At 38.3% G+C, this 27,811-nt stretch overlaps 1 protein-coding gene and 1 pseudogene across 2 annotated transcripts in view; one reads left to right on the top strand and one right to left on the bottom strand.

Moving 5' to 3' along the window:
* Window positions 1–27,444, bottom strand: part of TOX (thymocyte selection associated high mobility group box) — a 218,967-nt gene extending 191,523 nt beyond the window's left edge. For both annotated transcript variants that reach the window (XM_085313560.1, XM_085313561.1), the window contains exon 1: window positions 27,020–27,444. In XM_085313560.1, the coding sequence (XP_085169686.1) occupies window positions 27,020–27,121 (102 nt within the window). In that variant the 5' untranslated portion in view covers window positions 27,122–27,444. The remainder of the gene's footprint in view (window positions 1–27,019) is intronic.
* On the top strand, window positions 25,696–26,988 carry LOC146591032 (uncharacterized; annotated as a pseudogene).
* Window positions 27,445–27,811: the final 367 nt, after the last annotated feature.

Below are 27,811 nucleotides of genomic sequence, written 5' to 3'. Positions count from 1 at the left end.
ATGTAATGTTTTGCTACATAGTATAACAAAACTCAGTGACTGACTGAATAGTTTAACTCTATACATTTTAATGAGCATTTTACAAGTCATTTAGTATTGGTTAAAAGGTGGTAGATCAGGGAGAGGTTTAATAATCCAATCTTGTGCTCCTCTCACATAAAACCACTGTCAGGCATCCCACCTCCACATATATTTCTTTCAGGGTATGTAATGTCATCTGTGAATATTTTTTTAAGTAGAATGTAATTTGTTAGGTGATAAATACATTGCATCTTTCATATTCCCCAAACTTCTATCCAAACATCATTCACTATCAAATGAAATTTTGTACTCATTGCCCATCTTCTAAAATGCTTTTCTAAAATGAAACGATGAGCTAAAGGCCTGAATTCCTTCCAGCTCAACCACTGACTGAGGCTCCCATGATTTAAATGACCCCTTTGGAGGTCTCTTAACTCTCTTTCTTAACTTCAGAGTATTCTCAATGACACAGTCAAATGACTTAAAGCTCGTTGGGATGAAATGTGGGCCTATGGGTACACAAACTTCAGTCGTTCCCACATATTGACAGTTCATCAGATCCCCTATTCCAGGGGATGCTGTGTTTATTTTCCACAGTACAAAGAAGAGAGAAACAGRATTTTGGAGGGAAAAAGGACAATGAATTAATAAAATCAGAAAAACTGGCAAGATGTGCCTCAGGACAGGTGCAAAACCTAAAGCTGTACTTGCTCATATTTTCAAAAAGAACAGGTATCAGGCTGGGAGTGTCCTTTTATCATTTCACAAACATGATTTAATGCTTGACCGGTTCACCAAAATAAATAAATAAAATGAGATTGTTACTATGTTTGTTTGCAAATCCAAACCAATAAGAGCTTTTGCCTAGGTGAAATAAATCTGCATTACTAAAGTACTGTAAAGCACAATATATTAAGGATCCAATCAATCCAGCTCTCACTGCACCCTGTAGCAGTATTTCAGCTGATTTCAATGAGAGCTGAATCAGTCTCTAAGAAACCTTAATGCATGCTCTCTGCTAACCCTCCTCTCCACCCAAACGAAAAACACTGAACTCTGCTCTTGTCTTCTGGTTCAACATCATGTCTTTCCTCTCCCTCCTTCGGCTGTAATAAATATTCTCCCTCTATCCCTGTTACTGACAATAATGTAGGTGAACTCTGCACCACATACATCTGTCATTATTAATGACCACGGTGAAGAGAAACGATAGCTTCACTCTTAGGAACCAAAAGGGCAAAATGCTTCAGAATTTTCCATTCACGTTTTCTTTTTTTAAACACACTTGCTTGGTGACTTTCCAAAGCCATGAGCATGACTCAAAGAAGAAAAATCTCTCAGTATTTAACCTTTACATAGAAAATTATTTGTTTAAACAGAGGGCACTTGTTACTTTGAAAGTCTCGTTTGCTTATAATAATGCCATGCTCAGTATTTTGCAAAATACAATAAACACAACGAGATGTTTTAGTCCACATGGAAAATAATTTTGTTGCTAGCAACATTACATTTCTTTCAAACAAAAGGCTTAGATAACTGCAATTATTGTTGAAACAAGGATTGTTTTCTTTGCTATTCATTCAGCTACTGAAGTTGCTGAAAGTACAAGACTGTATCTGAACAAATTGTGAAAAGTACTGCCAGAACGACTGTGACCACATTACTTGTACAGCACTCTGAACCCTTTCAGCAAGGTTGTCCTGGAAATAGCACTTTACTGGGACTGAACATAAAGACTAGTCGCTTAGAGGTGGCTGATGCAATCTTGATTTTTCCTGTCCCCTGTAGAGGGACAGCAAACAAAAATTAAGAAGCGACAGCAGTTTAACTGGTCTAATTCCCTCCCACTAAGCATCGATTTGCATTGCTGCATGAGCTTTGGTTCCTAATCTGACGATGTGCTCAGTACATCAGGTGTTCTCATCGTACCAGAACGCACTGCTTAAAGGTGCTGAATGCAAGGGCCACAACGTACGAGTCTAGCAAACCTAGCGTTTGGAAACACTGCACTTAGTACAGGGGCAGTAAATGACATAAACTATCCAGGTCACCACAACTGGATTTGTGCTTAACAAATATAGACCCAAAGGTCTTAACCTTCCCCTTTTTCAGCAACATTTACATTGTAAAAAGTTCTAGATGTTTTTTTTCATTTCAGCTACTCTGACCTCAAGCAAGACTGCATAATAACCACTTGGTAGTTATGCTAGATGTGCCCGAATGACAAATGCACTTAAGAGCAAATGCCCACCGTAGTGTTGATAACGATAAATACATCCAAAAAAGCATGGAAATGCTAGTCTTTATAAGGTGACAAAGATGTTAACATCTGTTTTTCCAAGTCTATACTACTTCATGCACACATTATTTTATTTGTAACCAGTTCATGGGTTAAAACTTTATGTTCACACTCCACATGAGCCATATACTATGCATATCTGTCACTTTTCTTTAGCATTTACATTGATAAAACTTGTCATGAAGGTTATTTTGACTTACTGGAAATGGGCTTTTCCAGAACATAAATTTTAAGGCTTAAGTAGACTAGGAGACCCCTGTTAAAACCACTAATATGTTCTGCTAAGTCTCCCTTGTCTTCACTCAGCCTCCTTACAATGTTTTAAGCAGTTTTATTGACATTTGAAATTCTGAAAATGTCAGCTCTTGGCAAGTGTTGCAGCCTAAAAGTGTTATTAGTAGTTCTCTTAGGAAGTGTAAAAGAATATTTTGTAGGAGCAATTTTGTCTTTCAACAGACCTTTTGAAAACGGTGTGATAACCACAAGTTCTGCACAGGAAAGAACATAACCTGCAGATTCCTCAAATTACATTCAAGTAACACATTTTTAGCGAAGCTACGTTGTTTGATGACTCACTCGCCKGCATCCAAGTCATCACAGCTTTTAACAATCAGTGTTTCCCGAAGAGCGTTTCTGCTCCGGACCAAGGAGAAACCAGCGTGAGAAGGACCCCACTCTCCCAGAGAACCCAGCCCCACTGCTCCCTCCGCACCTCGTCTACCAGGCGAGCGTTCGACCGGGTCTGACCCCAGGCCTCCTCTAATCAACAGGCCCTCCAGTCATTTTATGTTAGCTTGCAGCCAAACAGGTCTCCCGAGTGCTTTACTTCTATAATTCATCTCTAAGGAAACTGATCCTTCTCCTAGCACGAACGAGTGCAGAAATGCCCTGCACGGCACCAGCTCATCGCTCGCTCGCGTCGTCGCTGCTGCTGGGGGTTGAGCTGTGGCGGCCGTTCGAGCGGACGACAGCTCCAAATAACCTGCTCCACAGGTGGTTAATTTTCTCACCCCACACGTAGCACATTAAACTTATCCCGTGGCAGAGAGCTGACACTGACACAGAGGTACGTACCATGTACCTCACGGAGCTGYGCTCCTTGCGTGGGGTTCCCCAGTAAGAAATTACAACAACACCTTCCWGCACCAGTACTCCAGCAAGGGCTACCCACCAAGGGCGAGCGGGATGAGCTCGGTCCTTGAACAGMAACCTAGCATCAGCCCCAGAGACTCTCCGGCCCCCTTCCTCCCAGAGCCATGGGGCCAGAGGAGCCCCCGGGACTCAAGCTGTTCGCCCCGCTCCACTCCACGGTAAGTTTTTTCCAGACCAAAATGCCACAGTGTTTCTTAGGATTTGGGGGACATATGTAAGAAAAGAGCATCTCTTTTACTTTGTTTTGCAGCGCATCTGGATTCTAATGTGTTAAGAGGCTGCAAGAGTATTATTTAATTTTCCAGCCACAAAAACTGCAGAGAACTATCAATAAATATATTACAGGAGCATAAAAATCATTCATTCCACAAAACCGTTCTGAAACAAATTAGTGTGAATCACTTTACCCTTAAAACTGAGAAAACATTGTGGTATTAAATACTCAATATTATCAGCCAAGCAAATTGGCCCAGGTCAAATGAGCAAATCTAAAAAATGAGATCACTAAATTTTCTCAGCTTGATAGCTTAGTAATAAATAATGTGCTCCTATTCAATCTGTACATTAAGTCTTTTATGTGGCCTTAAGGCACAGTCTTATGGCTGTGCCCATTACAGTGTAGCCATAGAAACTGACACATTTATTTCTTGGATTAGTGTGCCATTGAAAATATTAATATAATGCAGTAAATGGGGATTTAATCTAATCTACTGATGGTAGGATGAAGTTACTAAAAGGTTGTATGCTCTTCCAGTGGAAGAAAGATTATATCTGTTGAGTACAGCTTCAGTAAAGCCGGAGCACTGCTGATGCTTTGGTTACAAACATCATCTAAACAACCTCCAGCATTTCACATACACTATAGATTTACACAGGTTCGGTGAAACACAACAGGTATCTCCACCGAGCAGGTATCTGTTTCATATCCCATGACTTCTTCCCAAAGCTAAAGTGTCAAAACTGAAAGTTGCAAACAGAGAGAAATTGGACCTGCTCAGYACATCGTACAAGCAGTGCAAGTGGAACACCAGCTCTCCCTGCAAATATGCAAAGTTRTGCTTCACAAAAATGCCATTAGCAGCAAAGCTGCATACATATTACAACCAACATTTTAATGGCATTCAGATAAGATTTTCATATCAAAAAAGAGTAAGAATTAATGTAATAAAAAGATTTAAAAATCTTAAGAAGCAAGATCTGTGGTTTTCTTAATTTGTGGGTCCCCACCAAAGGTCCATAAATATTAGGGCTTCCATTTCAGTAGATCATATTTGACTCAGGTTCCTGGTAATAATTCATAGTGCTCAAGTTCTGACTACCCTTTACTCTGCAGTATACTACATAAATTCAGAAGATATATTCTGACAGATGAAGCATTGTTGAAAAGCAAAGTACAGCACTTTGTCCTTGAAATGTTAACATGTAATGCCATAAAGTATTCAAATAATAATTTACTCAATCTTTCAGGGTAATTAATTAAAACGGTCTAGGTGTTAGAGAAAATCACCTTGAGCTTATAAAATTGGAATGCCTCCCCTTTTCCTCTCTGCATGCAAGCTGCTCCAATGGACTTACCACATGCTTTCCCAGTTATGGTTTTTGATTTCAGCAGATAATAAATAGCCAGGATCTAATTTTGCCATGTCAAAACCGATTATGTTTCACAAGAAAAGGTGGAGTGCTCACCTACCAGATGAAGGTGAAACATAAAACCGCTTTTATTTATGTGATGTGTCCAAATTCAACTCAACCTGGCACTAGGTACTGGGAGTATGTAGACTCTAACTGTCATACAAATTTATGCATCCCTGGAAAATGTCAAATATAAACATAAATTTAATCAAGGAATGGAAACCTTTATTATCAAAGAAAGAAACACAGTTTTTGACAACTAATGTAAATTATCTTAATGTGTTTTTCACTATTTTTCAGAAGGTCAAAAAAAAAAAAAAAAAAAAAAGAAGAAGAAGAAACATTGAACAGAGACATTGCTGATGAAAGTATTTCAGGCAAGTCCCGGTCCAATTATTAATGATGAAGTTCCAAAAAGAATTTCTGCTCTTTAGCAACAACATTGCATTCAGACACGAGAGTTCCTTTTTCCATTTATTACAATGGGATAAAACAGAAGGCTTACAACAACAGATAAATAAGCACTCTGTATTATTCTGTAGTTTTCCTCAGTTGAGCAGTCTTTGGACAGCATTTTAATGGTTGAAAAAAAAGACCCTGCACATGATGAATAAGGATGCCATTCTCAATTAACATGGAAAAAAGGATCATAGTCATATTTGGCAAATGAGGTAGTTGTGGTGTAAGAAAAGCAGGAGTGTTCACAGGCATTGCCACATACATCACTGCCTGCAAAATCAAAACAAGTTAATGACATTTTTGTACATCTGCCCAACTACATGACTACACATTAGTCTGGCAAGTACTTATTAGCCCAAATTAAATAGCACAATGATTATAGTTCATATTTACTAAATATAGTGTTATTAATTTATACAGCACTAAATATGGATGCTACCAGCATATAAATAAATTATGAGTGCTGAACCAAGGCAGGCCAAGTTACAAAATGTATTATCTTCATTAAATATATCTGAACTCTACAAATGCTGCTACTCATAAAGTTTTACTAAAATATATAGCATGGAGGAGGAAGCATCAAACTACTGTTCATTCTCCAAATATTCACAACACACATGCCACTCAATCCCAGCAGCACCCACATATATATTATAACACCCCTCCTAGCCAGCGCCACATGAAACATGGGTATATCTAACGTTACCRCCACAAAAATACCAGCACCATTGCACAGGTAGGGCTTAGATGAAGAGATCACATTCCACGAACATCTCGAATAAAGCCAGATGCCACAAATCTAATCCAACAAACCCACCTGCCTTCTAAAATATGCTGGACATTTTATACATAGAGTTTATCAGTTTGCCTATTTGAATTGACTGAGATTTCCTACCCCACAGAAAGTTCATGAAGCCCACAGTAGTTTGAGACCGATTAGTGATCAGTGGGGCAAAGAAAGTACAGTTCAACACTTAATAGGATAGCTAATACATACAGGAGCTATCTCAGTCAAGAAAGGGCACTAGTACACATTAGCCGCTTTGATGCTTATTCCACATTAGAAAATTCCTTATCTAGAGATGTCTTTCACATTAATTATATGTATCATTAATTATACACAGGCTTTTCAAGCCATGCACATACTTCACAATTTTTTCAATAAGACATTACACGAATTTTGTAAGTTTGCAAATCTCAGAATATGGCACACACTGGCAAAGTAGAGGAACAGAAAAAAAAGGATAGAGGTAATAGCTCCTGCCAGTTTTCATTGAGGATTCTCAACCTAAAGCTTTACCTTTATTTTAGCCTCAGAAAGCAATCAGTATAGACTTCTTTCACAATCATAAATAAGTTTCTAATATAAACACTGATATGAAGGTACTTTTCTGAAGATTTTCTGAAGATAGAGAAAACTGATATCCCATTTCCTTAATCCAAAATTATATTCCATTCACAGTTAATAGACCAACCTGGAGCCTGAAGGCTATCACTGCTAAACTTGCGTATTTCTTTTTAACATATCATTTGTCCCAATTTATGCAACCTAGTACTTGAACAAACTTTATTTCTGTAACATAAAGGTTCTGCTTTCATCTGACCTTTTAAAAGATCTAACTTCCCACTTCTATGGGATCAGTTTTCCAACTATTGAGCTTATCAGCTACACCTGTACTACTAGTAATTCAAGACCATGGCATATTTATTGATTCCAAAAAAGCTATTACATGATATTACTTACATCTCTGTATTTACCTGTACTGAATTATTGGAGAAACTAACAAAAGATTATTCATAACTCAGCACCGAATTTATATAGATGTCTTCTTACCTGATATCTGGACTATTTGCTCTTGCAACTTTATAAATAAGTGTTACAAATATAAATCAAATTTTGCACAAAACACAAGTATCAGATGTAATTTTATCTCCACTATTCCACAATTTTTTGATTTCCACAATTACTGAGATTGTAGCTATCAGACATATTCTTCCCTCATTTCAGAGAATGTTAGTGAATGATTATATACAGTTGTATTGATGTGTAAGATGTATTCTGACCAGACATCATCTAAATTCAATTTAAACCTGAGATATACACATTAAGTTATTCAATTCTTTGGACAAAACAAAAGAAAACAAAAAATATTCCTGCTCATAAGTTTAAAACATGAATATGTTAATTAGATTTAAATTCATCCATTATAGAAAATATTTTGACAAGAATCCTAAGAACAGTGTTTTTAAAACAGTTCAATTCATTAAATACATGCAAATTCTGACAGTCAGAAACGCATAGCTGAGATACTATCACTCTTTCCACAATCACTGTAGCCTCTAGCTAGATAGATTCTTCATGACAGACAGAAATATTTCTTTCTGTGTGTATCACATTCTCAGACTTACTCTACTTAAAAATGATTCCTGAAACACTTTTAAAGACAGATTTAAATTGCAGCAAACTAAGATGGCTGTTATACACTTCAGTCAGCCAGAGCTGCCAAGGCCAAATCACATTCAGTCTATTTTTAAGTAGCACTCTTCGCTATCAGAATTGCATCCGCTCTTGAGTGTTAGGATGTTTCATTCTTATATTCCTTGCAATAATACTGCATCTATAGGCTTTTCCCAAATACACCCAAAGTATCTTGGGTACACATGGGGTTTGTGCACAGAGACAGACCAGTGACTACAAAACTAGCATACGAATTTGAAGTCTATTCACCGTTTTGCATGAAATCCCCATGTAATGTTAGGGCACAGTTTCAGAACTGTTTTAAAGCCCATTTAAGATTTCTCTGTAACTAAAATGTTGCTTGTTTGTAAGCCTTCATACATGGTAAACCAGACCAGCTCACAGATCCAGATGAAAACTTGCACTGAAGAAAGGTTGCACATAAAATAATAATGTAAGACCATTTTTGAAGAGGAGTACCTTCACACAAAGGCACTCTATGGGGGCATGGAAGTGTCTGCATGGGAAGTTATTGTTGAAGAGCTAGCATGCCATGAATTCACATCATCCAAGCTGCACAGAAGACCTTGTAGGTTATAGCAACAAAATTGTAACACAAAACCAGGTCAAGAAACAGCTTAAAGGCAACAGTGGACAACATTCATGAGTTGAGAAAATATACTATTTCTTCCATTTTATGTATCTACTTATGTAATGATGAAATGAGTTGAAAAGAAACATACTCCTTTTTAACAGTAGTAACACCTGGCTCTCAAGGAGATACAGCGATGCCCCATGTGTGGGGCAGCTTGAATCAGAGAAGAGCCTGGGAATGCCACAGCTTCGTGTGAGTCGCCTGCTTCTGAAAGCGCAGAACGAGAATGGAAAATCATATACAATAGCTTTGCACAAAAACAAGTTTTCAGGCATGACAGTTTTCCTCAGCCTCTTAGTTCTCTATCAGCTATTAGTTTTGCTTATCTCAGCTACCGGAAAAAAGATTTGCAGGGAATCTTGCAGGGAGTATTGCAGTGGGCGGGATCATCAGTGGGTGCATTTACCTCTTATCCCAGTTTTACAGCTTGCATGTGCCTCTGTCTTTCTAATGGGGAACCTTTTGGATTAATAAACTATCCAGGGAAAAATTAAATTAATATATTTCTCTGAGGAATGAGTGAGTCAAACGAAGCTTGGCCACAATTTTTGCAACTGCAGCAGAGGCAGCTAAATGTGTTATTTTGCCTGTCATTGTTATCACTGGCCCTTTAAAACTTTTGCCTTTGCTGGACCTTGAAAGGCCTATGTACTTACAGGAAAAGCAACTCTCAACAAAAAACAAATTTATTGTTCTCAGTAAAGTTTCTTTAGGGCCAGTAGGTACAAAATGCAATAATCCTGAAAATTAAGCCCATGTGTATCATTTGGTTAATACAGGAAATGTGCACAGTATTTTAGAATGACAAAGCTTATGTAAATCTTTATTTAAGAACAAATGGTATCTAAGATAGGGTTATGTAGCTGACAGAAGGCCAACTCACAGTCCTCGAAAGAAGCAAAACTCCTCTGCACACCAGCGGCAGTTTTGTTAGGCTAAGGACTGCAAGGCCAAGCCTGTGATTCAAAAACTCTAGTACCACAAGACTAAAAGCCAAAGAAGTGATAAGGGCAGGAGATCTGTTTTTTTTTCTTGTTTTTTTTTTTTTTTTTTTTTTTTACCATAGAAATAAAGATTCTGAATATGTTATTACATTCAAATGTATTCTGATATTGCATTTTCCATCTCAGCAGACACTGTTCCATCTGAACAAGATGGACATAACAGAGAGCACAGTACTTTATATTAAATATAGTTATAAGGAAAGAACAACAACCTTGGAGTGACTCACTCACAGGACCAATTCATAGGTTACACTGAGTATGAAAGGCAATTTCAGAGTAGCGGTGGGAGAAAAGGAGTTTTATAACAGAGGTGATATAAACTAATTTAGAGACACAGATACATACAGAACAGAGTACACAGTGTACTGCACACACACTTTTTCAAGGGAGGAAATAATTGCTCCTCTTTCAAATACAGTGACATCTCTGCAAAAAATAAAGTCTGTTTCAGTTCAGTACTGTAATGAAATCATTATAAATGCTGAAATATATTAAAAATTTAATACTAAAAAGACAGTAACTTTATATTTGTGCTGCATGGAGCCTAACTACTCCTATATTTAGATACTAAGAAAGGAGACTGTAGTAAGGAAGAACTGGTGACAGATATCAGCAGTCCTATACAAGTGGTGTATGCAGGGTGTAATAAGATATTCAGAAGTGTATTTCAACTCATACACTAAAGCACTGTGAGGGTACTCAGGACTCCATTCTTTTTTAGGTTAATGAGACAAAGTAGTAAGAAAATACAAGATTTGTTGAATTATTTTGCAAACAACTTGTCATAGTTCTGTCTCCTGGGTGATACATTGCTTTGTCAGAAGAAACATAATGGAGTTCACCTTTTAAAACCTAATGCAACAGACTTCTATTAGCACTAGGACTGTGTAAAAATAGTCTCTTCTAAAAATGAACTGTACCATAAAAACTGATGCTCATGAAATGTTATTATAATCTAATGTTTAAAACCACAAAAGCAAGAAAATTCAGAGTTAAACTGAAACTTCATCCTTAGCCCACCCAAAAGTGTTTAGACACAGCAGGGCTTGCCAAAGAGTAATAACCCCTTATATAGAATATGCTGCCATAACTAGAAATTTCAAACTAAGTATGGAATTTCAGGTCTAATTCTGATCTTTCTCTTCCCTTCTTCTGTGGGCATAAGTAGGTCCTTTCACTACTCCAGCACTGGTGTGGTTAATAACCTTAGGTTAATAACCTTTTTAACTATTTCTGCGCAGCAGAACTCATTCGGTAGCTTCTCAGCTATGCAGTCAACTAGTATTTATAAAGGTGGAGACGAAAAGGGGAAAAAAATAAAAAGCAAATAGTAAAATTTGCTTTATAGAGTACTGTAATGTGGCCCTAGAGGGGAAAAAAATCACATAAAGGAGTAGTCTGCTCCTTATACTAAATTACTCTCAGCCTCAAATTTGTCTCTCCCCCCCCCTTTTTTTAAAAACTACAGACATAAAATATTGAACCACCAGAAAAGGGCTGAAAAAAGACCTGTTTCTGAGGAGGAATGAAGTGCTCATCCAAGTTAAGAGACAGCAAATCGGGATGCAGAGAAGAGTCGTCTTATCTGAGTTGGGAGGAATGGGACATAAGGTGGCACAGCAGCTCAGAGTGTTTCTCCAGACCTCCTTCACAATTAAATCTGTGCTGAAGGACCTCTCCCTCTGCAGTTAGACATGGATCTTTTTCTCACCAGATCTACTTTTGGGAGGATATTTTTCCCCATTCCTCTTCTTACACGACCTCATCAGCATAACCGTCACAACAGGGTTTCCTGATATTTTTGAACTCTAGTTTTTTAAAACACACTCCCTAGTGAGAGATGGTAAATCAGCTGCCAAAGCGACAACATCAGCACTAGGACATCAAGGCTTCTACTGAACAGTGAGTCAGGAAAGCAGCAGATGAGGGCAATGATGGAATAGCTAACGTGACATTTCAGGGACTGCAGAGAGAAAGCACTTTGCTTTTCAAATCGCAGAGAAGTCTCCACAGCTTGGTGCTTGCTCTGTGAGCCAGCAAACACTGCTTGGAGTCAGTCTCCATGTGAGTCTACAGAAAGAGCGACATAGCACACCGTAACAACTCCTGTAAATGTAGGTTCACGGAACTTTTAAAACCATCTGATAACTTCAGTTGATCAGTCCTAATCCTAATAATTGTGCTCTCATATAAATCTGAATTTGGCTGCTTTCCTTAAAATAGGCATATTATCACAGTAGGTTTTTGAACCATGGACATTTGAATCACTCTGAAGAATTACAGGTGAAAGTCAGTCTGCATATGGCAACCCCCCTCTCTCTCCTGAGAGTACAGAGAATTTAAGCCCCTTCAGTGGTACCCCTTTTTCCTTAATATTTAAATATTTTGTGAGTTGTTCAGCTTTCCCTATGTGATAGATTAGGTGTCTAGTGGAAATGACGCCCAGCTTTGGCCAAGACCACTCAGGACACTTGCTGTCTGTGAGTTATCTGGACTCTGGGCTTCTCACTGACTCCCTCTGTCTGAGGAAAAACTCCATTTCTTCTGCTGTAGTACAAAGCCTTAATCCTGAGGCCACAAGTACTTCGAGCAAGAATGCTCTTCATATGTCTTTTCAAAGCTGAGTATCTGCACAGGGACAATACTTGAGACATAACAGGAGCTAGCAGAGAGGAGACTAACATTCAGTGATGGTAAAATGTAAATGCATTCTCAGACCAGGGCTCATGGACCACAATTCCAGCTTTCCTTTATCTGAGTTTCTTCAACACTCTGTGGCCTTTTTGTTGGCTCTCCTCTCCCATGCTTGACTGAACAATAGCTCAACTATGAGAGAGAGAAGGGAACTCCACATTTCCTCCACCCAGAGTTTCATGCTTATCCAGGATAACAAGACCTTATGATTGTCTTCTACATAGAAACTTTGTATGCATCTGTAATAGAAACCCTAGTGAGTAAATGGCAGAAAATGAACTTCCAGGTCTGGTGCACCAAGGTGTCTCACTGCTTTAGAATATGTTTACAGCTCTAATATAAGGAAATGCTTCCAGCATTGCTAGAAACACACACAAACATTTTTGAGGCACCAGGTTAAGGGCTATTTTTGTCTCTGTTACAATTAACTTCTTGTTCCTAGAAAGTCTGCAGTCTTCCTCTTACCTCTGTCCTTTGCCCTAACCAGAGATTTCCTAATTAAAAACTCTACCTATTTTGTTCTTCAGTAAATATTAATATTTACATTTTGAGTTTCTGAAAAGAGTGAATAAAAACAATGGCACATTAGAGAATGCTGCTATTTCCACAGTAATGTTCTGTTTGAGAAAGTCCTTTGGAATAAAAGCCTTCTTAAAAGGGTAATAGATTCAACAGAATAATGTATTTTTCCATTTCAAAAATATTTTTTCTCTGAGATTTCATTATTACATACACAGAAAACTTCCTAGTAGCTCCGAAGAAAAATACTAGGGGACAAAACAGCGTTTGTATATTAAATCCTCTGCTTTTACTAGAACTAAATTAATTCAAGCAAATTCAGAGAGTTAAATATGAACATGCATTATATAGATGCTACTTCGCACATTTGTATAAGCACAGGAACTACATATGATAATAAAGATATGTACAATAAGGTTTCCCCTATTTCATAATTGTATGTTCAACTACAGTATATATTACTGTAATTCTGTCCACAATATCTGTATTTGAAGTTCTAGGAGTATTTTTAGTGTATTTTTAGTCTTAAAGAAACTCTACCAGCTCCACAATTTGCAGCACATCTTTGAAATCCAGTAGAAGAAAAGACATTGAGATAGAAAAGTGCCTTTTATTTGAGATTTTGTTTGAATATAAACAGTTGAAAATTACTAAATCCCTAACCTATGCTTGAGTTCCTCAGCAAAATGTAGGTATTGCAACAAAATAATAACCAAAAGCATGTATTCTCCTGTAAACAGAAGAATATTGAAACCTGTAAAATAGAAACATGCCTCATGACAGCCCACATTAAGATATCTATAGAAAGAAAGAGTAAGTAACAGAGCTCAAGATTTTCCTTGCCAGAGAAAGTCCTGACCCTACTCCTCATGGCAAAATTCTCCTATTTCTGCCTGCTGCTAACAGAGTTAACCCTGCAGCACAGAAATCTTTGCAGTACTGTTGAAGAGACTCAAGTACTCCTGATAGACAATAGCTATGAATGTCATGGACACGATTCAGATAGTCAATAACACACAAAAAAAGCTATTTTCAAAAGATTATTATTTGTCTTACAAATTCAAGAGCTCAAAAGTTGGAAAATGTGTYTAACAGCTATGTAACAGCAGCCTTACTGATACCATTTGAACTGTGTTTACAATAAAGTGGCAATGGCATGATCACCTGCTTCATATCCACTGCTCAATTCCATCAATTCCTGCCAATGGTGACATACAAAAGAGCAAAATCAAGACATCCTTAAATCTGTCATTCTCAGCCTTAAAGTGTTTGATTTCATAACCTAACAAAGTCCTGAACAAATTAAGTCCTCATGACAGCAATGCTGTAATCTCCTCAACATTATTACAAGAGCCACTATGGTGATTTACAAAAATGGCCCTGGTGTTAATCCAAAATTACAGCTTCAGGGTCCTCTTTCATTTTCATCAAAAGCTGAGCCTACCTTTACCAAGTTACACAATCTAAATATTTTCTCTCCACATCACTGGAAAAAAAATATTTAAATATTTTTCACTTCTGACAGCTTTTTGTTTCCACTGTCAGTCAGAAGGATCTCCATTGGAAGAGATTTTTTTTCCCTTCAGGATTGCTTTATGGCCTTCCATCGCAGCCACCAGGCCTGCAAAGCTCCCAAATGCATGAAGATTGTTAGAAGTTCTTGCTAAAAAACACTTTATCAAGACTGAAAGTGCCAGAGGTCTCAAACTTGCAAAGCTTCACAACTTTGCCCCGACACAATCTCTGCACAAACACCTTYAGATGTCCAAAAAGCTATGGCTCCTCATTGATGCCTTTGCTCATAGCACTGCAACTTGAATGTGTATCGTGTTGAGGGAATCTTACTGTCAGATTATTATCTTTTCCATTTGCCATTCCTCTCTATTTTCTGCCTATAACTCCTGAAAATCCCTAGGAGTGTCAGCTCTTAATAGGCCTGACAGCCAAGGATTTGCTTCATCAGAAATAAAGCAAAATAAAAGTCCCGGTTTTCTTCTTAAGATGTCCTTTTCCTTTTTTTTAATCTACTAAGAGTTAATCAACATTCAAGACATAATTGGGCAAGATATAGATTAGCCTAGAGTTAAGGCAAGAGTTAACAGGCTCAGTACAGGAGTGAGCATCCCACAGAGGGTGGTCGGACAAGGGGACGTGCCCCAGCCTAGTGGCCTCACGATTCAACAAGTGGCTGGTATCCTCCATTCCCACCCTTTACACATGTATAAACTGAAACTGCAATTTGGCCCCACGCAAAAGGGTAAAAAGGCAAAAGGCAGCTGGTTTGCTTTTCATCCGAGAGCACTGACAAATGAAGAAAAAACTTTYTGACTAAGTAACAATTCCTTCCCAGGGGCTCTCCTAGAACAGTGCAACTATCCCCCCCTGCCCTTTAGATTTCAATGTCTCTCTACAGGCACAAAACCCTAATTCAGCTAAAAGTTCCCCACAACTGTAACGTAGCTCTGCTTTCAGTTGCTGAGGCTTTATCATCTAAAAAGAAAAAAAAAATGCAGTCAGCCTTGTGGTTTCTGATGTAAAATGAAACTTGGGATCTAATTCAAGACATCAAAATATGATAAGTATTCATCATAACGAATCTTTGGCTTTGTCATTTTCACCTGCAATGCTCCCTGCTATGGAAAATCTTTAAGGGTATTTATCAGTGTCACTTTGCAATGATGTACCATTTACTGTTCTTAAGGAAAACAAGTTAATATTTAATCTTCCATTATGGTTGATATCAAAAYCCTGTCTTATTATTAGGTTCAAAACTGATGCATCTGCCAGTCCTTACCTAGGTAAATCTCCCACTAAAGGAAAGAGTTTTGCCAAAACAGCATGGCCAGTATGTTTAAGAAAGCCAGTATGTCTAAGAAAACCTGTTATCACTCATACATATAAAGAACCCCTCATCATTTCTCCATGTCTTTTATAAAGGTGCAAGACTCAAGGGCAGTCTGCCTCAGTAAATTTTTCCATTTACATTTTTTTTTGACTGATTTTGTTCAAAGTACTCTTGGAAAAAAAGAAGTAGAAAGATAAACACACTTYTCTAGCAAATGCCACAAGAAAAATATATTCTAGAAATCTTTGGCCAGCTTACARTTGAAATAAATTTACATATCAAAATACCTTTTAATTTTGCTTCTGAAATTCTGAAAACTTACTGCACACTTTTTTCTTCTGAAAATCACAGGAATATTTTGCTTTATAGCTCAGTTGCATGCACTTCTTATCTCTCTTTGGAAAATATATCAATTGCTTATTAAAAAAGTATTTTGGCATGGCTGACCTGTAGAGATATGGAGCTAAGCAGAGTCAGTGAATCCACTCACTCTGATATGCACACATGATATGCAATTAAAATCTCCATTCACATTCCTATGGGGTTGTCAATCAAGAGAAAAGCCTTTTTGACAACATCCAGTGAAGCGTACCAACTAACTGCTGAACAGGAACTTAAACAGTAACAGCTTTTGTTACTTGCAAGAACGGATTTTACCAAGATTGGGTTCAGTTTCTAAAGAAATCATTATGTTAAAATTTGGGGGGCTTTTCATTAAAAAATGAAAATGTGTCACAAAGCTATTGTGTGTGAAGCTATCATATTATGTAATACATGAGGGTTATCAGATATACGTGAAAAAACCCTCTAACCTTTCTTGGCTGTAGGAAACAATTTAACCTTTCATATTTAGAACAATGAACAATGATTATAAGCCAGTTTATAGAGAGAAGAGGACATTTTTCTAACTGTATTCTTTTTAGTAGGCACTAAAGAGTATCTTTTATAGCATTCTAAGGTGTCTGGGCACAAAATGAACACTGTAAAATGCCTGTACTACCAAAAATGATACAGTTAATGCTTTATTACTGGAGCACTGGARAATTACATGGAGCAATTATTTGTAACTCTGAAAATATCTTAACTTTTAATTAATGACAATAGAGTAAACAGTACACAAAAAAGTCTTTGATAAATACTAGAGATGCCAACATTTACTTTTTAATATCTAATCAGATAATGTGCAACTCATAATAGCATTAGTGTACTTTAAAATCATATCTATAAAGATAAAACAGTAAAAATAAATAGATCGTTACTAATCTGCTGCTTGTGTTTTGAGCACTAACCTTGAACTACAGTTTTCAAACATGTTAATATTATTAGATATTGAAATATTTGCCTCTTACTTACCATGCTCTGTAACTGAAGAGAGAGCAGATGCATCCTGACTATTAACAGTCATGACAAATTGCCTTACTAATGAATGTTACACACTGAAAGTGCCATAACTGATTAAACTACAATTTCCCACTACCAGATAGAGAGAGACTTGGGAACTCCAGCAGTGGACAACTCTGATGTTCTGCCAACAGGCCTTCGGGGCACAGTGTGGTATTTAGAAAAACACACTGTAAATTCCATATGAATATATTCTGAAAGACTATGTGTATACAACAGGTTTGAAAGAACATTAGATGAAACAGCTTAGGTTTGTAGCTGATGAGCCATGTAAAATGGATGTATTTTAACAATTTCTGTATCTTTACAAGGCTGTGTTAAAGAATATTTCTGTTGGGTTCCTCTACCCCTCTCCCCACCCTCCCAAACATTGCTTGTGCTTTGCTTTCACATAAAATCTTTCTTTTGTCAGTCTCTTTGTTGGTGCAAAATTGGCAGCAGTTCAAATTCAAAGTACTCCTATTCATTTACTGACCATTAAACCAATGTCATTCTAGTTCACATCAGCCAGAGAGCTAAGCTCTAAAAAACATAAAAGGCTTGCTTCACCACTGACGAATAATGTGTACATTTTTACAGAGCTTAAACCTTAATGCTTTGCCTGAAACTAACAATACAGTATATCTTATCATTCCTTTTTCACAAGCAGGCAGCTGCTGAAACGCTTGCCACTTCAAAATATCAATTGCTTGCCAGAGTTGTCCTCAACACACCCTGTCAAACTCATGTATATTGTGCAACGAAAATGGTGCAGGACTGAAAGCTAGAAATTGTGTCAAATTCTGCTGTAAGGGTATGATGTGCAAAGAACAACGTATGACAACCGTAGAGACTACAAACAATAGCAATGGAGCCAGACACTACATATATCACAACTGTGCCTGTACATATTTTATTGTATGCATTATATATTTAAAGCATGACAAATGTGTCATTGAAGCTATGTGCTACACCAAATAGAAACCCTTCAGCTAGTTAAGCTTTTTCATTTCTCTTGATGGAAGTGCAGTTGTATTTTTCTGCCCTTTGAACATTTGTTTGTAAATCATACAGCACAAAAAAAAAACCCATAAGGTTTTCAAAATGAGTAACAGAAAACAAAAGCCAACACTACAAGATGAGAAAATGAGATTTTGTTCAATTAACACTTTTGCTTTTCTCTAAGGACACATAGCCAGGTTAYCTTAAAGAATATCTAAGGCTATGCAAGAGAAATACAATATCACTGTGCCCATAAATTACAGTATACCTACTTTTAATGCAGATAAGTGCTGGCCTATTGATTTGCATGTTTCCCTGGCAAAATGGAAATCCCATGTGAATATGTTCTTTGTCTGTAGAAAATGCATTTTAAAAAACCTTTATGAATACAGCAATCTATCCTAAAAAGAAAAACATAAGTCACTAACATAAAATTCTGTATAAAACCTAAAGGAAGTGTGCCTATAGATATATATACATATCTCTGTGGGTGTGCATGTATACACATATGAATGCCTGTGTTACACAACCACATAGTTTTTAGCACATAATTATATTTGCTTTAAAGAGTCCTCGTTAATGAAAGAGAAAATTCAATCTCTAAATACAATCTCAAATTAGCTGTGGAAAAACTGAAAACTGACAAAGTAAGTCACAAAGTAAGTTAATTACAAAGCGACCACGAAATACTAATCCTGAACTAAACTAAGAGGAAGCAGCTAACGAAGCTGCCACAAAACCGAAATGTACAGGAGGCAAGCTCKGGACCACCACCCACCACAGGGTTACGCAGGTTGCAAAACCTGAACACGCAGGAGTCCGTGAGGCTTCATTAACTGATATAATCCGACCTAAAATGAATAGCTATGCCATTAAGGTGTTAATAAATATTTTGGAAAGAGAATAGGTGTTTTAGGTGCTTGGGGTTGCTGACCTTTGCTGTGTTTATTAGTGGGACAATGATGCATTATTAACACACAGCAGCTGTACCTGAACCGCTGCCATGAGCATAATAGCCTTTTATAGCCATCAGGGGAGTGAGATGGGAGGCCTTTATTAACCACTAGACATGATTAGCACATTATGCGAACTTTAGTAGGCAAATTATCTCTCATTGAAATATAATGTTGGTTATAACTAATTGTAAACATGATTTTAAAAACTTCTCAGTGCGAAACTACAAGTTTTACTGCCACTTAGCAAATCATTGGCTAGGCCACTAAAACAAAAAAAAATCTTCTTTGCTTTTGTTTAATCTACAAAAACAACCATGCCTCAAAAAAGTGATTGTACTATGATAAAACCACTCATGTGAATGACTTTCACATCATGAATATTATACTTACGAACTATAATAAAACATCAATAGACGTTTCCAACATAATTAAGAAAATCGATAGTGAAGAAAAAATCTTGTTTTATGTTTTTCTGTAAGGAGTTCTTAAAAGATCAGTTTGCCAATACATTTTCAAGAACTAACTTGAAAAAAATAACACCATAATTTACTTCAAAAAGCTTAATTTTGGGAAAAATTATCCCATTAGCCTTTGCAACTGAACATAGCACTGAGAGTCCATTATGAGCAGTCTTTTATGCTCTAGTAGAAAGTCATTAACATAAAATAAATCATTAGCTTTGATACTAAGCTTCTACTATATGCAGGTTTCTATGACTAATGTTCACAACTGTGTCAGCGAAATAATAAATTATACTTTTGTGAAAGGTTAGCTTCCATTTTTACCATTATTTTTCCATTTATTATTTATCATGATTTCAGGTTGATACTAACATGGCAATCATATAAGGAACAAATATTTTCTCTTAGTCATGAACACAAACCTTGGCACTTTTGGTAACCATAACCACAATATGGGTTCTAAGATGACTACTTATAATGCAGGATAGATACTAGGACTTTTCTTTAAAGTCATTTTCTTTAAAATAAGCACTACGGAATGAAATAGTAATACACGTGTGTACACAAATATGGCAGTATAGCTACAGTAGAAATTTATATGTGCATACAATCTTTTCACTTTTCTGGCAGGAACTGTCTGGATAAATCTTTTGCTATGTCTGACATTGCAGGCATACTTCCCTTACTGACTAGTTTCCTCAAGTATAGCTTAGCACTTTCTGATTTCAGAGTCCTGATTTCTTCTTGTATATAGAAAAAAATACCTGAAGTTCATTGAAGATTTCATTAATGTAACAGAAATATATGCCAGCTACAATAACTTCTATTTAAACTTTAAGAACATACAATCATCAATAACAAACAGAGACAAAAGTACAACAGCAGCTCTATTTCTATGCTTAGCCAGCAGTACCTTTGAAAAAGCCACCCGTGCCACTTTTGATTGGTAGAAAGAGGTTTAGCAGTCAAGACTGTGAATGCTAAAACATTCTGATATTTCCCCTAACCTGGATTTGTCAGATGCTCATGTAATTCAAGTATGTTTTGCAACTTAGAAGGCCTTGTATTTCTTGGGAGGAAACCATACTATTAGGGTCTTTATCAAATCTCGTATCAGCCCAGCAATAAATACTAAATGAACAGTTCAAAAACAGTTTAGCATATGTGCATTTGAAAGATAAGATATAAATATTAGTAGAACCATATGAAATTCAAATGCTAAAAATAAATTACATACTGCAAACACAAGAAGCAAAAGAAAACCACAAACATTACAAATGGCAGGAGCAACAAGATCTCTGCTGTAAAAACAATTTTAACTCTGAAGATTTAAATCAAGAAYTAAGCATTTCATCAATATCTTGATTTACTAACCTAAAACTTGAAAAACATAAAAAAAGCAGATATTTGCACAGAAAAGAAGGGGGAAAAGATTTCTTCTCTGCACTTACTGCTGCAGCTCTCGCTGCTGCTGACATTAGGCAATCTGTGCCTAGCCATAGAATAATGCAATGTTGCCATTTTTGAACTGAATGCTCTGGGGGAAAATGTTATGACCAAGAAAATCTCATTCAAGATAATGTGAATTCCCTTTCTTAAAGTATTATGGAAACATTGCTATAATTACCAGTCTGTTGGCATTTCCATTATAAACCATGTTTTATAACTTGGCGTTTTTAATGAGAAATTACTCCTTAGGCAGTAAATTGGTACCTAGACTGTATAACAACAACACTTGAATTTGGTTAAGTTATAGTTAAAATGAGTATTTTAGTGTATGTAACCCGTGGTAGACATCCACAGAACATGCGTCTGCTTCTCAAAAATAAACAAAGCTGTCACTAATTGCCACTGCTGCCAGTTCCCGAAGCCAAGGACTGAACTGATCCAGGCACTATCCTCTCACTATGAGAAGTGGTGCTCTCAGGTCACTTTTGAGTTATGCTGAAAGAGCAGTTAAAGGAAGCTTTTTACTTCTACTATCTCAGCTTTGTTATATCTGCCATCAATATAAGATTTAAACATCCAAGAAGCTGGATCTAAATCCTACCATAATCTGGGTATTTCCCTGCTTAATATAAAACCATGTTATACACAGTCCATCTTCTCATGCTTCTGTGCAGTGTTACCAAAAAGAGAAAGTACTGCTAAAATGGGAAGCTGAGGACAGGAGGGTGCTCAGTTCTTCCTGTTAAAGTGTGAGCATCCACAGCGCGCACTGAATTCAGCATTGAGACTGCCCAGTGCTCCACAGCAGCAAGTCCTTCCCATGAAYGCTCTTTGGTTTAATGCAACCATCAAAGGTATTGCAGACATCTCACTGTAGTGTGTTTCAAATCCAACACTCTTAATAGTTTGTTTATGAGGGTTTTTTTTCAGTGGAGCTCATCACAGGCTGGTTGGGGGTAATGCACTAAAGATGAAATACATCATTTCTGATAAAACAGGAAATACAATTTTTCTCAAAATACTAATGTTTGGCCAGAAAAAGAAAAAAGAAAAAAGAAAAAAATGAAGAAAAGAAAAAGGCTGTGAATACTTTGGTTATAATACATTCATAGAAAGATTTCTCAAAAGCACATCCATAAATCAGTTTCTATATTCCACTAAAACTGAGACCACAGCTTTTCTGAAACACAGGAATTTAAGGATTTAAGGCATATTTGAGGTTTGCCTGTATCTCTACATAGATACAGACATACATACTACATAGGTAGTAGGTTTAGTAACCAATGAAAGAAAAGTTGATCTCACTTCTTTCCATGTGATCTTTTTAAAAACTAACTAGAAGGCTTAATAGTTTTTAAAAAACAATAATCAGCACCAATGTAATTTCTTTTTAATCTTTTAACTAACTGTTCAAGATTTTCTTAAAGAAGCGCCAAGAAATTTCAAGTCTGATCCTAATGTAGTAAGGGATAAGATAGTTATCTGAGGGGGAAAATTCCAAAAATAAATAAATGTTGACTCTGTTACGTGAGCATAATCTAAAATTCTGCCAGATCAGTAACACAACATTTCAGCTGCCTTTCAGAGTGCTGGCTTTCCCAAAATTTTGTTTCTGAATTTCAGAGATACAGTGGATAGTAGCGAGCCACTGGAAACAATGTACACTTTGTAAACTGTCATGGAACATTTTATGAAGACTACTCTCTACGGTGGGATTAAGCTTATGCAATAAATTATTCTAAATGTTGTATAAAAATATATGTACTTTTAGTCTATGAAATTCTAGTTACTAGCAGTATTACAAAGTACTGTACTGTACGTCCCTGTCTACTTTTGTCCAATATTACTCTGCTTTTTTCATTTTGATGGGTTTTGCTCCCCCTTCCCTCTTTTTTTTCTCTCTATCCCTCTTTTAAAAACAACTATAGTCTATCACTTTACCTCTGCTGTCTGGCTGTATTTTTCCACTGCATTGACAACTACCAGTGAGTACACGAAAGATGAGTTGTAGGCTCCTTCATTTTTGAACCACGTAGCAAATCACAGAAGAATCTAGTGCATAATTCTGCAAGGCTAACCATTGGGAGCAGTAAAGACCATTATTTTCTCCCTACTGTTGGCAGGGGTCAGCATCCCTGTCATTAGCTGTGTCAAACTATAATTATGTAACTGCACTTTATGTGAAAAGATATCTGAAAACACTGTAAAACTGCAAGTACAAAAATATACCAATTCTTTTTAAAGTACCGATAGAAGCAATCTTTGGGGGTGACACTTCAATAAGGAAAGCAAAAAAATAGTTTTATTTATTGCTCTCCGCATAAACATTTGACCTTTTAATCTGACTTCTTCAAGTACTTCAAAATCCCTGACCATATTCTACTACTGAATTAATTTACTGTGATTATCAAAGTTATTTCTTCTGTAATGCTCATCACAATTAAGGAACGTGATCCTTCTGAAAAATAAACTTTAATTGAGCAGACTACTCCTATTAGCCTGAAAATGTCTGAAATGCAATTATGCTTCAAGTTTCAAGAGGCAACCAGTACTAACCCCAACTCTAAATCTGCCTGGCCAGTGTAGGAGCTCCACTACGTTATTTCAAAGGCTGACCCATATCCAGCAACATGCYGTCCAGTCTGTCTGTTTGTACAAGAGATACCTTACACAGTTGTCATAACCAACATTGTTTGCATTGTTCTTTCACTTTTCTCTCTCCATGGGTAATACGAGAGAAACAAGGAAAAGCCTGCATAACAGTATATGCACAGTATAATGAGCTTTCACAGCCAAGAGAGAAATGTTAGGCTAAGATGCTTAGAATGTTATTTTAGGTTTATAAAATAAATATCTAAGCAGTCTTCTGAAACAAAGACTGCAAGCTGAAAATAGTAAGATAAGATGGGACTGTCTGAATCTACACTACTGCATTTTCATTTGACTACGGAAAAATACTGTCAATACCTCCAATACATGTATTTGTGAGCTCACGCATATGCTATGAACAATCATGCAATGGGGGAAAAATCCCAGTATTAACAGAACAATTATAAATCTTAAAGTAAGTATTTGTGGCATACACTCCAACTTATCAGCATCTCAGGTAGACTTACAACTTAAAGTTTATCAAATTCTTCCATTTTCATCTAAAAGAGAAAAGTAAGAAAACAAGGGCCAAATTCACCATTAAGTGCTCAAAGTAAGCTTTTACTAACTTTATAGGAAACAAGATCCAGTTCTGAATGAGCTCTGCAGAATTTAGTCAAAGGTAAACAACCAGTCAAGCCCAGATCATCACTCTACTCCAGAATATGGATCCCTCAGGCCTTCAGTCATCTCCCTTCCTAGTAGAGATCAACTGCAAACAGCCAACCAAACTTCCTGAGCACAAAATTCTGCAGGCCTCCTTGCAAACTCCCTAAACACACACAGCATGAACCTGAGTGACAGAGTAATACTGTAACATGACTACATGTTTAGAATGAGTCAGATAAGTTTTCACAGCAATGTTAATCATGCTGGGTGAAGGGAGAGAGTGAAGGGGGTGAAAAATGAAATGTTCACCAAACGTATGCCTCTCAGGGGCCTAGCAAACCTACTCTGTCCGTTTAATATAAACAACGGTCAGTGGCAAAGACAACTGATAGAGACATTCATCCTATACTCAGTATCTTACATGAAACATTCCTCATAACTCTTTTCCAAGCATAAAACATATGTCTTATGACTGTGCATTTTTAAGTACATTATCAGTTCAGGCAAAGTGAAATAGAAGAGTTGCAACTTGTCTACTGAATGAGTGTCTCATTTGCATTTAAAAAGAACAGTTTGCTCCCTCATACATGGCATGACTTAAAAGAAGCTTTAACCAGCTAGAAAAGAAATTCTGAAAATGACTTTCTAAATTAATTTATTTGATTTGCAGTGCAACCCACCAAAAATGATTTAAGGAACTTAATTGGAAAATGATTTAATATATTGAAGTAATTCCTGATTTTCCAAAGCATTTAACTTTTAAATTAAATCTGGCCCACTATCTCAAGAATGATGAGTGAAATGTGTATTCAAGTCATTACCTTCTTTTTGAAGCTTTAAATCACTGATAGGTTTAATAACGTTTGTCCAGTTTCATTGCCAAATGGGTCTTCATACACTTTGGTGCTTAGGTCATTAATTCTATCCCAAGCTTCGTATTTGGCAACGCTTTATGGTTACAATTCACAAAAACAGGCAATAGAGAAAATAACAGGCACACACAAATCAAGGGTGGTAGCCTCGTGATTAGTAAAAGCATTGAAAAACTTGATACACATATACCTGCTTGTAGGCATCCGGACTCTCCCTACTAAACAAAGTTCACTCTTTGCACAAACTTCTGCTCTACATGTCAGGCTAGACAGATACTGCAAAATACAGTTACTTAAAACACTTACTAATAATCATACCTCTGGGATCTCTCTTGAAATATCCTTAGGCATCCACCACAAAGGGCCAGATTTATCCCTGAATTCTCTAACTCCATGGAGTGTATGTGAATTGCGGCCAGGATGAATTTGGTCCTTTCTGTTGTGATTGGTAGATCGGACCATGTGGGAAATCTTTCCTGCAAACTGAGAGGGTTTCATCCCAGTGCTGCAGCCTCTGCGCTTTTAAAACAGGCATATTCTATTTTGTTGTTTATCTCTGAATCTAGGCAGCTGCCAGGAATGAAAGAGATGGCTCTAAATATCTTGCTGACACGTGAACCCGGCGTGACAATAGGCGAGCGCAAAACAATGCTGTTTGCAAACGGGTCGCGGCGAGCGGAGTGCCCCTGCCGGGGCGCGCACCGGGCACCTCGCCCCGCGCAGCCCCCCCGGCCCCGCCGGCGCCCCGCGCAGCGCTCCGCGCAGCCCTCCGCCGACACGGCCGGTCCGCGAGCGAGGACCACGCGCGCTGCAAGCGGCGCAGCTCGCCGCGCAAAATCATCTGCTGCAGCGTGCAACAACAGAYTTGCAAGACGGACTGGAAACAAACGCCTTAAGCACGCAGGTTTAGACAAATCGTTAGTGAAGTGCCTCGGCTCACGGCTTTCTCCCCTGGCCGGGGGCGGGGGGGTGTTCAAGAAGTGCTTTGGGTAGCTCGCACTTCCTGATTATTTCCTATGGCCAGCGTTTTATTCATGTGCAAAGCCCATTCCGTAACAGCAGAGAAAGTGCAGCTCATGCATAAAGCACCAGCTGGCTCAGGCCACCGAGGTAGTAACAATGCAATAACCCCGGCCCCCTTGTTCGGCTGCAAAAGTAATGCAAAGTGTTCCGGGATCGCAGCACCAAATCAGCGTAATCAAACCCAGCTCCTGGGCTAACGCGAGTCTCCTTTGCAATTCCTCCTTCCCCAGGGCTCGGGGAACTAAAACTTGGCTCCTCGCAGACACTGACCCTATTTGCAGAGATTTAATCAAGTTACAGAGAGATGAGTGAGGCAGTTACACAGCCGGGACAAAGTCGAGCCCCTGTGCTGAATCGACTTGTCACCCTATTTTATTGTGTGTACACACGCACATGCACACACACGAACGTGCTCCCAGCACCGCCAAGTACCGCTTTGACACATGGACTGCAGGGTGCACGCTGGGGCAGAGAGTTTCCCCGGTTTGTGGCAGACGCGGGTCTTTTTTTGTTATTGCTAAGAGACCGAGGGACCTGGAAATCCAAGTCTTCCAGATGAACATCCCTTTGCGTGCTGTTTCGCCGAAAGGGAAGATGTTACGGAAAATGCTCCCCAGCCCACCCCAGCCCGCCGCCGCCGCCCGCCCCCGCTCTGCTCCGGGGTGCATTTTGGGTGCCGGCGGCGCGAGCCCCGCGGGGCACCGCGAAACGTGGCGTTTCGCTCCCCAAAGCCGGAGCCGCGGCAGCGCCGCTTCGCTGCTGCCCCTTGGCTCCGCCGCGAAACTTGGTGCGCAGCCCCCGCGCATGCAAAGCACCACGACAACAGCACAGAACCGACAGCACAGATAAAACACCTCGGACGACACAAAACACGAGTCACCTTGTTGCAATAGTAGGGGTCCAGGCAGGGGGAAGGTCCCAAACAAGGCGTATCAGGAGCGGCTGCAGGCTGAGGAGGTGGCGAATAAAATCTTACGTCCATTTCACTAAAACATCAAGCAAACTCCTTTCCTTTTCTTTTCTTTGTTGTTGTTGTTGTTGTTAATGTTCGTGCAAAAAAGGGGTGTGTGTGTGTGTGTGCGTGTGAGGGGAAGGGGGGGGGTTCACACAACAAGACTGAGAAGAATAAAAAAAGAGGTGCCTGACTTCAGTAGTCAAAGAAACACCTTCCCTGCCTCACATCCGTTTGTGGTTTGTAAAGCGAAAAAAAAAAAAAAAAAAAAAAAAAAAGAAAGAAAAAAAAAAACTCTTCCAAAAAAGCACCGGTCTGCAGATGTCTGCGAGAGAATCAACAAACCCTCCTTCTTCTGCAGCAGGGCAGGTAACTTCGAGTACTTATTGTTTCCCCCACACATCGGCACCGGGGCGCTAGCTCCGTGTGTGCCTCTCTTTATGGGAGTCTCGGAGTTGGTTCCTTTCTCCCTCCCTCCCGCTCGCTCGCTCTGTTCTTTTCTCTTTCTTTTTTATTTGTTTGTTTGGGTTTTTTGTTGTTGCTGCTGTTGTTTTGTTTTGTTTTGTTTTTCTTTTGGTGGCGGTGTATTTTGGTTGCCCTCCTCCGTGAGGATCGCGGCCGGGGGCAGGCAGCCCCGGCGGGGAGGAGGGGGTGCGCCCGGGCGGGAAAGGCCGCCCTGCTCGGCCCGGCTCGGCTCGGCCCGGCTCGGCTCGGCCCGGC

The sequence above is a fragment of the Rhea americana genome, unplaced genomic scaffold (genome assembly GCF_003343005.1).
Source record: "Rhea americana isolate MKP2758 unplaced genomic scaffold, rheAme1 scaffold_39, whole genome shotgun sequence".
Lineage (NCBI taxonomy): Eukaryota > Metazoa > Chordata > Aves > Rheiformes > Rheidae > Rhea > Rhea americana.
The sequence above is the reverse complement of the archived record's forward strand: the minus strand, read 5'-3'. Positions and strand labels throughout refer to the sequence as shown.